Raw genomic sequence first — 15,000 nt, forward strand, 5'->3', positions numbered from 1 at the left:
GTTGCATTCAAGGTCACGTTCATAACTGTTTTACTGACTTCCTCCACTCAACACGGTCAATACATTGCTATCAATCGGACCCTCTCCTCTTTCAGTAGAGCCAGGTGTGCCGGAATGTAGAGTGTCTTGGGCCCAGTCTTGTTCCTCATCTCCATTAACAACTTCCATGATACTTCAGAAAACCTTCTCTTCCTTTTTGCAGATGACTACACATTGTGTCGTACAGTACTCTGTTGCACTGACAGACAGACAGCATCTGCGTCATTCTCTGCTGATGTGGAATTGATTAGATGCTGGTTTGAAATTTGGAACATGTCTTTTAATCCTGGCAAATATCATTCTCACTCTGTCATTCCAGAATGATCATCAAATGATCCTACCTTCTATTTCTCATGGTTATCTGCTGGAATAGGTTCAGTCTCTTGAGCTTCTTGGCCTCACTATCAGCCATGACCTTTCCTGGGCTGACCACATAGCAAAGCTGGCCTTTAAAACCAACCGCAGGCTGGGCATCCTCCATCCTTCCAAGTCAGTCATTCCTTGAAAAATCAGAACTACTCACAGTTTTCTTGGTCTTTTCCCATAGCTCAATGGACTACTGCTCTCCACTATGGATTGTAGCCCCAGCATCACATCTCTCTTGGATGCTGTGGAATCTTAGTTGTCAACATTACCAGTGTCTACCGCAATGAGGCCGAAGCACAAGGTTTGTTACTTTCATATCAGAGACAGCTCAGTGGCCTCGTTTTTTTTTTTTTCCTGCCTCTCCAGTCGAGCTTCTGCTCTCTCAGCTTTCTGTACATCAGCTCCTCCAGAACACACAGTTTGACAGATTGTTCCAGTAACCTCTTCTTAGTTCTACTCTGAAAAATCCAGGGTTTCAGCCCACTTCCATTACTTTGTTTCTTTTTTTCTTCCACCTGTGAACTGCCTTCTTCTGAAGATGGTTCAAGTGCACTCTTACCCTCAAGGCTTCAAGCAAGCAGTGCGCCAGCATCTCATGTCGTCCCCCATCTCTACACATCTTTTCTTTTTTCATGTCGTCCCCCATCTGTACACATCCTTTCTTTTTTCATGTCGTCCCCCATCTATACACATCCTTTCTTTTTCCATTATTCCTATCTAACTCAACCATCCTACTCACAGGTTACTGACTTTCCTCCCCTCCTACTCTCTCTCCTCTTTTGTTGTTGCTTCATTTCTTTGCTTGTTGAATACATCCTTCGCTTCACTGCCGCACTGTCGGTAAGTTGCCTTTTTAGCCTCTGTCACATCACTTTCCAAGAGCCTCAATTTTACACAAATAAAAAGTGTCATTAACCTGAGGGTCAAGTAACTGTCTTGCAAGAAGAGGAGACAAGGAAAGTTTGGATGCTTTCAAGGAAAGTTTCAAAGAAAGGAGAAGGAAAGTTTCAAGATGGAATGTAATTATGGGAACTTTAAAAGGTGGTTGTTGATGTATGACATGTAGCACCATGTTACTGCAATAAATGTGTCCAATACTGCAAAATACCTTGCTTGAATGGAAGAAATCCTCTAACATGATGCTAGCAATGGAACACATTTACTGCAGGAAGATTGTGCTTCATGCTATACATCCAGAACCACCACCTGCCTGTAAAAGACAGCTTATTGCCTGGGCATCACTGAGTCCTGACATGAATGCTATCGAAAACGTCTGGGAACTTGAATCAGGAGCTGCAGAAGAACTGACCTCAACCAAGTAATATGCAAGAGCTGTAAACAAAATCTCCTCCACATTTGGAAAAAAAAAATCTAGATTAGGCTGTCATTCATAATATTAATGATTTGACATCTTGATGGGTTCAAGCAGTGAATGATGCAAAAGGAGATCCTATCAGATATACTAACACATGTCGTCCATTAAAACTTTTAAAGCTGTTGTAACTATATTCACATTGTAATTTTTAAAGCTAAAGCTACACCTCCCACTCTGCTGACCTTGTTGCAAAGTATGCATGAAAAGCTCACAATAGCTTAAAAGTCCTTGAATCCAGTCTTCCACCTGTATTACTCATTAAATTATTTCATTTATTACGACTATGTTCCATTCCTAACGATGAATCACTGCTTATGCTATTCCATTTTATTATTTAAACTTATAGCATTTGTACAGAGTGGGCTGGCAGGATGGCCTAGGCCTTAGAGGTACGCACTCTCGCCACTAAGCTGTCTCACCTGGGCTTGAATCCTGACCCAGTTATAAAGTGTCATCCTGGTGTTTCACAGGCAGGGTGATTCATCAATGTGTCTGCCATCCGTCAGGTTGATGCTAAACCAGATGTCTCGTCTGCGGTATTAGTTGGTGAATGTTAAAGACCCCACGGTGTCCTTCGTGAAGAGTGGGCGAGCTATTGCTTGCACCATTCTCAAAATTCCTGCTCTAAATACTGCTGGGAAGGCAATGGAAACCCACCCAGTGTAACCCTTGTTCAGGAAGCTGCTTTGACACCGATGCTCTGTAAAGAAGAGATATATATATATATATATATATATATATATATATATATATATATATATATGTATATATATATATATATATATATATATATATATATATATATATATATATATATATATATATATATATATATATACATACATATATATATATATATATATATGTATTTGGAGTACTTTTGCTCATTCTTTATTATCCTGATACTGCATACCAAAACATTTGCAAGTTCATATCAATGTCGTCACCAGCATCCTACAAGTGCACTGCATCAGCAGCATCGGTATACCTCAGTAATGTGCCATAACCCGACCGATTTGTCATGGAATCCTGGTCAAATACTCGTTGGATAAATGGATACCCCACCAGTGATCAGATCTGGCCTATCAGAGGGATACAAAACATAAACTGTTCAGCCTGGCAGAGGTATGCGCTCTACCGAGTGCTGTTCCCATTACTGTCTGTTTATGTGTTTATGTCCAACTGCTTACTACTTCCACATTTAGGCCTAACCTATCTATTAACCTTTGTTTAGTTGTTCTAAAGTTCTCCCCTGTCTGTGGAAATTCCTTCATTTTGCCCAGTCTTTGCTCTCCTTTTGAGGTTTTTAAGTTCACACTCATTGACCTTGATATCAAGTTCCTTTTTTTATGTCTTATCTTTTTTTATTATTTTCCTTAACTGAACAATTTTTAACATCCGGCATGTGATGATTTCTACCATCATTGTTTTTTCTTTTTTTTTCTTTATACTTTCCAACTGCCGTTTTGTAACCGTCTTCCCTCTGTGTGCCTCAAAACCTTTTTGCAAAGCAATCCCTGTATTGTATTCCGTATACAATAGGGAAAAGAGAGAGCAGCCAAGTAACTGAAAGCTCACCACTTGTAAGCAAGTAACCAGCAATGTCATGATTTCATTTTCTGCAATTTATTCGAGCATTATTTTATAGCTTTTGCTATTTTAATTTTGCTGATATTTAGAGGCATCACATATGTTTCAGGCTCTTTATGTCATTTTATTAAAGTCTCGCTTTAGATGCAAGCTTTGATTTCTCATGTCACATTCCTCCCATCCTACTGCAAATGTCATCTTTTTCATTTGTTTTCCTTTCAGGCAGAAAAAAAAATACTTTGGTATTGCAAGTGACAAGAGGACAAAGTGTACTTGAAAGTTTTATGTGTGTAAACAACACTGATTCGTGGAACGTGACAGGCTGTCTGCCAGAGTGCTACTCACACAATGGGAGCCTTGTGTCAGAGGTTTTCAAGTTTTTAGCATTGAAAGCACACAAAAAGAAAACCTGTTTTTTATTTCTTTCTCTTTTTTTTTGTGCTTCTTCATGGCTGACATAAATGTTTTGTGAAGCGGTATGAAAAATGCTTACATTATAATCACAGTTTATTTTAACTTCTTATCTAAAAGGATAAAGTTTGTTTTTGCCTTGATTTAAAATGCATTCAAACAAAAAGGATTTTCTAGTTGGGACCAGTTTCTTCTGGCTGAACAGTAGATAAATCAAGTTAACTAGTAAATAGTTAATGTGTTTTATCTCTGTATTGAAAACGAGATTGATGGATATGTTAAATCTTTATTCAACACTGCATCCGTGAGAGCCATCCCAAAAGTTGTGTCGCCGCTTGTTAAGATGTAGGTGATAGCAAAATTACATGGAAATGGTCTTGTTATTTACTGATGTCTGTTAAATGTCAGGTTTCTCCATGTGATTCGCTTTGCATTCGGCTTTAAAATCATCGAATCTAGTTCCAGGGACATGGCCATAAGGAAGACATCTGAACTCTTGTAGAATCCATTGTGATGCAGAAGCAAAATGCACGTGAAATATATTGAGTCAGTTAAATTCAATAAACTCTCTCCCATACTCTTCAGAGAGTGTTGGTACCGCTGAAGTGGTTTCTTGGCAAAGGTTACACTGGGTAGTTTGCCATTGTCTCCCCAGGATTGTTTGTCCTTGCTCTATCCTCTTAAATGCTGAGCATCAAGCAAGGAAGCAGCACGTACCATTTTTATACATCTTCGGTGTGACTCATCCAGGGTTTGAACCACCGACTTCCAAGACTCAGAGTGGACGCTCGAACCATGACACCACCAAGTCGGGTCTCAAAAGGAAAAGAAAAATCCACCAAACTTAGGCAAAGATGTTTTGAATTTTTCATCCAAAGATTTTGCAGCATGTTGTAACGAGACTCGGTGGTGTAATAGTTACAGCATTCGCTCTGAGTCTGGGAGGTTGGCGGTTTGAACCGCAGCCAAGTCATAATAAAGACAAAAAAAACGGTGTGTGCTTCTTCCCTGCTTGTTGCTCAGCATTTAAACATTATAGAGCATGGACAGGCAACCATAGGTTGGTATAATAGCACAGGGTTGATGGGCCTAATGGCCTCCTCCTGTGTTAAAGCTCCTTGTAAGGTAACTCATATTATTATTAATGTGACCTGAATATGGTGTTGGCTCAATGGGTACAGTGGTGGGCTTGGGATCCTAGGGTCCTGAGTTATAAATCCTGCTTGGTTATTGAATTAATACCAGGTGGGGTTGACTCAGCCTGTCATCTGTCTGAGGTTGGTAAAAAGAGTACCAGCTTGCTTGGATGATTGAGCCATTTGAGTATCCTGTGTCGATGTGGTGACACGCCCAGGAGACTGCTTTGGCAGCAACAATGCTGTGTTCAGAGGATGGTCCTGATGGATGGATTGTATTCTGCCTGTTAAGGAAATGGAATGACAGAAGAAGAAGAAGAAGAAGATTATTCCAAGGTGCACCTGTACCTGTACTTGGAATACTCTCCATCACAAAAAGATAAATGATAGTTGCTTGCATTCCTTCATGCAGATCTTGAATTTGGTTGCTTCAAGTGAAGACGATACTCTTTAATTCTGTTTCAGCATAAAAAACTAACCCATGTAAAGTAAAGTAAAATGAAGGGGTTAGCTTTTGTTGAAGCTAAGGTTTGTATCTGACACTTTAACCAATATTTGAGTAACAAAACAAAAATAGCATAAAAATAATCAGCACCCTAAACTGATAAATAACACAGTTATCAAAATTACTTTTGTTTTGACAAAAAAAACTGTTATGCCACAGAGTAATATCCATCATGGAGAAAAGTTGAAAAATACTTGCAAAAATTTCTCTCGGTGAATCATGGAGCTTTCTTTGTGCTGCATAATTTTACAATTCAGAACACGACCTTGCTTTTCTTTACTACTAGCTGTACACAGTGTTCATCAGGTTTTATTGTTGATGCATAAGCTGTCCGATTTCCTATTGGTGATACATTTGTAAAAACGAGCATACAATTTGGTGCTCGTACAATTTACCCTTCTCGGACTTTACTCTTGATGAGGACATTTTGCTACCAAAAACAAAGTTGGTCACATAAAAGTGGTAGGATGTATATGTTGTAATGGCACAATGGGCGCTCGTGTTGTAGGGAACAGAATACCCACCGCTGGGAGCCCTGCCTGCAGGCCTGGACGATGTGAAGTCGAGTATGGTGGGAGCCGGCACTCCTGACATGATCCCACAAAGCTACCCTCTCGTTGCAGGTAATAAAAGTTGTGATCAACCGCTTAGCCATCTCATTAATATATTCAAGATCGTCATCCCACCAGAAAAGACCTATCATATATATGTCAAATATCTGCTGTTGACCTGATAATATGTGTACATGATTCGTGTGCCAAATGACATCTGCTTGTATTTTAGGCTTTTAGTTTTATTTCCTGTGGTTTGTAATTAATTCATCACAGGGATACGTGTTGGCTCTGCAACTTTGTAAGCAGGATGACCTTTCGAGATCTTCCTTTGTCCTTGATATCTGTGCAGTTGACAGTGGCCAATTCAAATATCCACAAATTATAATTCAAAAATGAAATGTAGACCACTCCACCAAATTCTCATCACACCAATTTGAGATGACCAGGATTTTGTTTTTTAAGGTTAGTTATTGTTTTCACTGTTTAGCGAACAGCAGTTAAGGTCTGCATCCATTTGCTAATGTTGCTTTACTGTACATTTGAATCGGATAATATCGACTTGGAGCCTCCAATGAACATCGTTTGGAAAAGCTTTAAAAAAAAAAATTAGTTCAATTCAACATTGAGATCACAGAAAGAAAAACTTTCATGATTTCTCATCAAGTGTCAAGTTGTTTGATGTAAACTGCAAAAGCTACACAGCCTATGGGTTTGGAAAGAGGCGTTTGATTATTTTTATTTTGTCCTGTCCCATTGTGCATCTTCCGAGCCAGAAGTGAGCGGGTGAGAGTGAACTAGTCTATAACGTTTCCCAAATTGTTCAAATGATATGTGGTGAAGAGGTTCATCCATCATTGTACTTGGCCATCCGTCCATCCATCTAATGCTTCGTGCCGACACCATCCTTCTTTCACCCCATCACCGCAAGCAACCCAATGCTTTTAATGTCATCTGCCTCCCCTTCTTCAAAAGGAGGAATAAAAATGCCAACAGATGTGCTACTGCCATAATAATGATGGACAGCATGAAATGGCAATTCATTTCTTGTGTATATTTGATAGATTTAAGTAGCTATCTGTAAAGGCGACTATTGGCTGGAGTTGCTGTTTCCATATGTGCCGAACCTTGTTTGTATGCTTTTGCATTTTTTTTTCCATGCCTGGGGGATAATATATCTGAAGGTGTGTTGGTAAACAGTGCCAAAAGGAAAATGGTGGCATGACGAAATGGTCCAAGGAAAAGAGAAAGTAGGCAACCATAATATGCCTTCCTTTACTCACAAATATGTCAGGTTTTGAGAAATATTGCATTAACACCATACGTTCCGTGTGTGTGTGTGTGTGTGTGTGTGTGTGTGTGTGTGTGTGTGTGTGTGTGTGTGTGTGTGTGTGTGTGTGTGTGTGTGTGTGTGTGTGTGTGTGTGTACACAAATTCGAGCCTCATGGACGAGTGAGGTGACGGATGCATTTAACATTAACATATGGACAGTAAGGTGAGGGAAGTAAACTAGGAGACATTAACAAGCAAGGGAATGAATGAACAGAAAAGAGAGACAAAGAGAAATGGTTACCTGCAAGTTAGAGGTGTGGATTTTGGGGAGCATTAATGGAAGTGGACAAGGTTACAGGTGGGGATGGAAGACGACAAAATTTTCTTTGTCTGATGCAGGACCAATAAGGCGATTTTGCTTTTGTTTTTTTTAGAGACAACGACACTCATTTTGACGATTAATTAAATTTCCCCGAGCAGTGCTCTGTCATGTATAAGCATTTACGAGCTCAGTTCTGAAAATTCGTTCCACAGAGTGACATTTCGGACCATCGCAAAGCCTCGTAAAGCAAAGGCCACGGCTGTATGCAACACAAGTGCAGCATATTTGGAATCATAGGAAGACTGCCTATTCCTAAGCATACTCTGGTAGCACCAATGTGGTCTCTTTATAAATTGGTATTTCTGCAAACTGCCCACACTGTGGTGCCAAATTGCAAGCATTCCTACATAAATCGCATGCCTCATTTTTCCAAGTGATTGTGCTTCACCATGTTCATTTCTCGCGCATATGCACCACTAAATCAAGCCATGGCAATGTGCTGCGAGCGGGGCCATTATCGTCAGTGCTCTTTGTCTCCCTCGGCAAGCGTGCGTCTCGGCCTGAACCGAGGAGGAGGGGGCGGGGGTGTAGGTTCGGAGTCTCATTTCCTATGCAGCGGTCATCCTAAAAGTGTTTTGCACGTTTTGAACTTTCCTATATTGGATCTTTGATGAGTTTGACTTTCCTTCTTTCCCACCATGGCTGTTGTTTTGAAATACACTTTCCAAGGACTGTCATGATAATAATTTTTAAAAATTTAAGAAGTTTATATCTATTCCACGTGAAGTACGTATAAATTGATATTCGTAGAGTTTCATTATAAAGGGTGCAAATTTCAAAGTTTTCTTCATTTACGCATCTCCATTTGAGCTTTTGGTTTTCTACTGGTGGTATTTGCAAAAGTCTGGTTCAGTCACTTATGTTGCTGTCTGAGAAGCATCAAGTAAACGAGTGACTTTAATTCAAAGAGGTCTCAAATGCTTTATTATGCATATCTAATGTTACATTGGCAAAATAATATTGAGAACATAACAAGTCCATAATGCCTAAATACTGCATTCTCCATCATTAATTCATTATTGCTTCTAACCCTAAAATTGCTTTTCGGATGATACACAAGCACACCATGATGCTGAAGGCACAGCAGACATTGAACCAAATTATTTGGAGCTTCCATTCCACAAACATATTGAAGATTAGGATAACAATCATCCTGTATTGTCAGTGCCAATTTATATTCGTATTTATGATAGATAGCTGTATTGTTGGACATGCAGGACACTTCTTCATTCCGATCACAACCAATATTTATCTGGGTTAAAGGGTGTTGACCAATGTTGGTGAGAGCCCTTGCCGTCCATGTTCAGCTCTATTATGGCTTTGGCATGACAGACTGACCACAGTCCTGATGGATCATCACAGCAGCTATTGTTGCTTCTCTGGCAATGCCAACATCGTTAAGGTTGAAATGGCAGTTGTCGGTCTGTGTTGAAATAGCAGACCTGGAGGCATAAGAAAAGACAATGTGACCTTTGAAAATAACAGAACAAGAAAAAGAATTTCTGGAGAGCAGTTGAGTAGATAAAAAGCACTCAAATGGTCTCAAACACTTCAAAGTGTGGAGGTAAAGTGACGACAGTACTGACCAGTAAAATAAATAACGTATGGATTCTCTTCTTGGTACATTATTCACATTTCCTTTTATCGACACATTAGCCACATTTTAATTGGAGAGTCATTTTGAACAACAGCAATCATGTTTATGGTGATTTACCTCCTATATACACAAAGCTGGTATACTTTGACTCCTTCCATCCTCCCACCTCTTCGCTCTTTGGTTAAATATTCGTCAAACATTCTTCCCCGTGTGCCCCCTCATCCTCTTCCCCTTTATCTCTTGCCCTCGGCTTTTCTTTAACCTCGTCATATTTTCTCAGTTTACCCCAAACTTTCTTGTGTGTGTAATTAATAGGTATCTCCTCATTGGAAAATCTTTTGTAGATGTTTGCATTTTTGGAATTTGATGCGCAAATTAATCTCCCTTCGTAATACCAATGGTTTGCATCAAGTGATATCATAAAGAGCTCTGTATAAGATCATCATCGGTCAGCTGAGAAACTCCATAATTTGAAGGAAGCCACGATTCATGGACAACACTGTGTATATATGGTTTACAGTATGTGTACCTCGAAAAGTGAACATGCACCAAGAATGCTTATTTATTCATTTGAATTTGGACATGACATGTCTTTGGAAGAGTCGCGTTGGTTGACTTTGATTGAGACAGGTTTGTGGTAGAGGCCCCAGCTAGCATTTTCATTGTAATTGATGAAAATGTTCAATTGTTAAAATGTTTGCATTTTAATTCAGGTGAGACTATATTGTCTTTTCCCCCCCAAAATGCATGTGCACATCTCGTAGAGCAATCAAATTGGCAAATGTATTTGAAAATATAAATGATTAGACAGGAGAACACCTTACCATGCAAGTTCTTTACAATACCAAAGCTTGTTGCTTCGGTGCACAGTTCTTCGAATGTATTCACAAAAAACAAATTCCAAGCCAAATATCGGCAGCAAATATCTAGATGACCTGAAACATGGTAGATCCAAAGAGTAATTTTTCTTATCTTATTGATGTTGTCCTCCACCATCAGTAAAGACATGAGACTTGCCCAATTTTATGTCCAGCCAACTGCTGATGCATGTCGGCAGCAAAGGTTAAATGGCATCATATTCGAGCCAGTAACTCCGTCATTCAAACTGTACAAGAATTTGCACCGCGTTTGTGCAATTCCTTTCTGAAAACTAGAGCCGCCCCCCACAGTTTGATTAATGTGCTGGGCTTTGTAGTCTTTGTGATAAAGTTTCAACAGGATGATTATGCTGTGATATATTACTGACATCATCTGTGGCAAGGAACAAATAAATTGATGGATTAATGTTTATTACCAGATGTTACCAGATTTCATTTTATTTAATACCAGATACTTTTAAATGGCCTTGAACAATCTTCTCCACTTATTACTACATTCCCTAAATCAGGCAAGCATTCTCCCTGGTTTACTGTTGACTTGCATTTCTTAAATTATCATGTCGCAATATTGAAGGAAAATGCAACAAAACTTTAGGCAGTAGCAAACTAATCTGACTTTAGAAACGTCAACAATTCACTGTGTTAAATCTTTTGCCTCATATTGCCATATTGTCAAAATTTGTCATATTGTCAAATTGTCATATTGGCAAAAGCCTCATATTGTCCTACCTTGATTGAAAATAATTCAACAACAAAGTTTTATTCTCGACAAGCAAATACCACCGGTAGTTTTACTGACGGGAATATTAAAAGAGCAGGAGGGGGAGAGGAAGGGAGGGATGAAGGTACGAGAGAGGGGAGAAGGGAGAGAGATTGGATAAGGGGGGGGGAGGGAGAGAGAGAGGAGGGGAAAGGGGAGGGTGGGGGAGCGAGGAGGGGGGTGGAACAAGTTTACGGGGAGAGAGGAATGGTGGTGGAGCGAGGAATGTGGGAGCGAGGAGGGGGGAGGGAGTGAGAGAGGTGTGGAAGGAGAGTGCTGCACTTTATTAGGAGGGGGCAAGGAGAGGACAGAGAGAGGGGTGAGTAGAAAAAGAGAGAGAAAGTTGAGAGGGGAGAGGGAGTGAGCAGAGAATGTTATATTATGCCTTATGACCACATGCATGCACGCACACACACACACACACACACACACACACACACACACACACACACGCACGCACGCACACACACACACACACACACACACACACACACACACACACACACACGTACAGTGCCGACATGAAGTCTACACCCCCTTTCAAAATTTTCACCTTTTGTTGCCTTAAAGCCTGGAAATTTTAAATCAGACTTTTTCCACCTTTATTTACACATCGTAACTCACAACTTCCAAGTAAAAAACAAATTCTACAAATTTCAGAAAATTAACTCAAAACACAAAACTAGAATATCTTGGTTGGATAAGTGTCCACCCCCATTGTAATAACAATTGTAAATTAGCTCAGGTGCAAACAATCACCTTCAAAATCACTCACCAAGTTAATTAACCTCCACCTTTGTTAAATTGTCATGATTCTGATTATTTCAGAATAAAATCAGCTGTTCCTGAAGGTTTCCACTGCTGGGTAGTGCATTACATAGTAAAGACTCAACCATGAGCACCAAGGAGCTTTCAAAAGACCGCCGGGATAACGTTGTGGAAAGGCACAGATGAGGGGATGGGAGTAAAAATATTTGAAAGGCCTTGAATATCCCTTGGAGCACAGTCAAGACAATCATTAAGAAGTGGAAGGCATTTGGTACGACCAAGACCCTGCCCCGATCAGGCCATCCCTCCAAACGAGATGACCAAGCAAGGAGGAGACTGATCAGAGAAGCCACCATGAGGCCAATGGCAACTTTGAAAAAGCTATAGGTATTTATGGCAAAGACTGGTCACTATGTGCATGTGACCGCAATATCCCAAGCCCTGCACAAGTCTGGCCTGCACAGTCAGGTTAGGTCAGGTCAGGTATGGGAGCATGCGCCGGAGCAGCGCATCGCTACATCCACTTTCCGCCGGGACTCCAGGGGCAATCCCCCAGGCAGATGCCTGGCCTATCCCCATCTCCTTGAGATGCCGATCAACCTGCTGCCACCACGAGGCACATGGTCTGCGCATTGGCCTCCTCCACCCTCGCTGAGGGAATCTGTTGAGCAGGATCAGCGTCAGGAAAACGGGTCACATGTTCATACAGCTGGAGCTGATTCTCATGGACTATACAGGGAACAAATCTCATTTGAGTCTCTCTCAGCAACCGCTCGTTGAAAAAAACGTTTGACGAGCGATAGCCGTGGATTCTCCGAAGAGATCTGGTATCGAAGGAGTTAAGTCTCCATCTCAGATCCTGTCAGACTCGCAGTCTTACATCCATAGAGCAAGACTGGAAGCACCAAGCACCTGAATACTTGGGCTTTCGTCCTCTTGTACAGGTACCGACAGCACCACACCCCATGATCCAGTGAATCAATGACTCCCCAGGCCTGACCAAGACGTCTATCGACCTCTGGCTCACAGCCAGCAGAGACAGGAATATCATTGCTAAGGTCAGTGAATCTCTCCAGGACCTCAACATCCTCACCACAAACAGGTACAGAAAAGATAGCAGCATCCAAGATGTCACTGAAGGCCTGGATCTTAGTTTTAATCCAGGAAACCCATAATCCCAGTGGCTCTGACTCCTCATTCAGCACCTCGAGGGCCCACAAAATGATATCCAGAGTCTCCGCAAAAATGACTGCATCATCTGCGTAATCAAGGTCAGAGATATTGACATTCCCAAACGATGCACCACAGCTTGATCTCTCCAACATCCTCCCCAGAATCCAGTCCATTCAAGCGCTGAAAAGTGGGGGGGGGGTCAGTACAAACCCCCTGACGAAGTACAGTAACAACTGGAAATAAGTCAGAGATGGTTTCACCACATCTCACAGCACACTCAGTTCCAGAGTACAGTTCAGACATCAGATTGATCAGTTTTGGTGGCACCCCACAAAGATCAAGAATCCTCCAGCGGGCATTCCGATTCATTGAATCAAACACTTTGCAGAGATCAACATCGGCTTCAAGCAGCCCCTGCCGCAACTCTCATCTGCGTTCGGTGAGGACCCAAAGAGCAAGGATACGGTCAATCTTTGACCTCTTTGGTGTATTGCGGGACTGCTCTGGATGCTGTTGCTCAAGCAGATGGTGCTGAACCCTATCAAGCATTATCCGAGCACAGACCTTGCCTGGCACTAAGAGCAGCATCACCCCTCGGTAGTTGTTGCAGTCCTGGTGATTACCCTTTCCTTTCCAGAGAGGGACAACAAGGCCCCTCTTGCAGTCAATTGGGATGATGCCTGTTTTTTGGGCAGAGCACAGAACTGCATGCAACGACACAAGTACAGCATTTACACCAGCCTTGAGGAGTTCAGCATGGATGCCACAGATCCCTGGATCTTTATCCCATTTCAACCATTTCAACGCAGCCTGTGTTTCCATAAACGAAGGTGGATCACAGTTGATTAGAGGGTCACCAACAGAGATAGTAGCACCCCTGACATCCATCTCAACAGCTGGTGGATCAGCCTGGTACAACCGTTCAAACTAACTGGAAAAGCATGCCTTCACTTCGGACTCCTCTGTCAATAGCCCACCACCCTCTGCTCAAACCTCAGTACACCGAGGAATGGCCTTGGAGGAACACAATGAGTGAATTCCCCTGTAAGCAGGACGAGAATCACTTGGCCACAGATGATGCTCTAGCACCACACAGATTCCTTGCTCATTGGGCTCCTTGTCCACCCTCAGTGCACATACAGTTTTACACCTCAACTCCCTGAACAGCTCAGATCTGCCATTATGCCTGGCCCTGCAAATATGGTCAATGGTGTCCAGTGTCCCTTGTTAGACAAAATTATTCTTCTCCCAATGGTGAGTTCGAAGACATCCATGGGCAACATCAAGGATGGTGATCTTGAAGGCACTCCACAACTCTTCAGGATTCCCCAAAGCACCCAAACCCCCCAAATCCCCACTCAGCCTGTTCACAAACTCCTCAGCTACCCTCTCATCCTTTAGCTTGTCCAGCTTCCAGCCGAGGCTGGGATGGTGCCATTCACCTGGATCTAAGCTGCAATGTCAGAGTTGATTCAACAAGCTTGTCATCGGTATTGAGGAACTGAGCACTCCAGTAGAGTTCTCAGTTCAAGTTGTGTGGGGAACTCCGGTAGAGTGCTGAGGTAGGCCCTGCAGTTCTGGATCATCCTCCAGCGACCATCAACGAGCACATGGTCAATCTCCTTTGCCACACCACCAGCATTGGGATAACAAGTCCAGCCATGAGCCTGTCAGCACTGAAAATATGAATTTGCCACCCTAAGTTCCAGACTCATGGGGACCAACACATGTCTCATAACCATCCCGATCAGCTCCAGTTGATGCATTGAAATCCCCCAAGACGAGAAGAGTATCTCCCCTGGGGCACTGATCAACCAGACTCGAGCATGGCATAGAATGCATCCTTCACTGTGAGATCACTCACCTCAGTCGGAGCAAATACAGAGACCAGGGAAATGACACCCAAGGAGTGACGAATCCTTAGTCTCAATATCTGCTCATTGGCCGGTGTTACCTCAATTATCATTGGAGTCAGCTTATTGGACACAGCTACAACTCCTTGGGCATGGTAACCATTAGAGCAACCAGACCAATAGTAGGTGTAACCACCTGCCATGATCTTGCCACTATCATGTGGCATAAAGTTTTGTGGTCTGACGAAACCAAGATGGAACTTTTTGGCCGACTTGCAAAACGTAACGTTCGGCACAAAACCAGCACAGTACATCACCCAAAGAACACCATCCCTACTGTGAAG

General features: G+C 41.9%; 1 protein-coding gene across 6 annotated transcripts in view; it reads left to right on the forward strand.

Annotated features, from left to right (window-relative positions):
• Positions 1–15,000, forward strand: part of LOC147026339 (paired box protein Pax-5-like) — a 267,746-nt gene that overhangs the window by 120,477 nt on the left and 132,269 nt on the right. For all 6 annotated transcript variants that reach the window (XR_015058294.1, XR_015058295.1, XM_085881656.1 and 3 more), the window contains exon 7: positions 5,931–6,045. Coding sequence is in view for 4 of the 6 variants with exons in the window: in XM_085881656.1 (XP_085737782.1) it covers positions 5,931–6,045 (115 nt within the window). In the remaining 2 variants the exon portion in view is untranslated. The remainder of the gene's footprint in view (positions 1–5,930; positions 6,046–15,000) is intronic.

This window comes from Eptatretus burgeri, chromosome 5, assembly GCF_056783735.1.
Source record: "Eptatretus burgeri isolate ZD-2024b chromosome 5, Ebu_testis_v1, whole genome shotgun sequence".
NCBI classification, from domain to species: domain Eukaryota; kingdom Metazoa; phylum Chordata; class Myxini; order Myxiniformes; family Myxinidae; genus Eptatretus; species Eptatretus burgeri.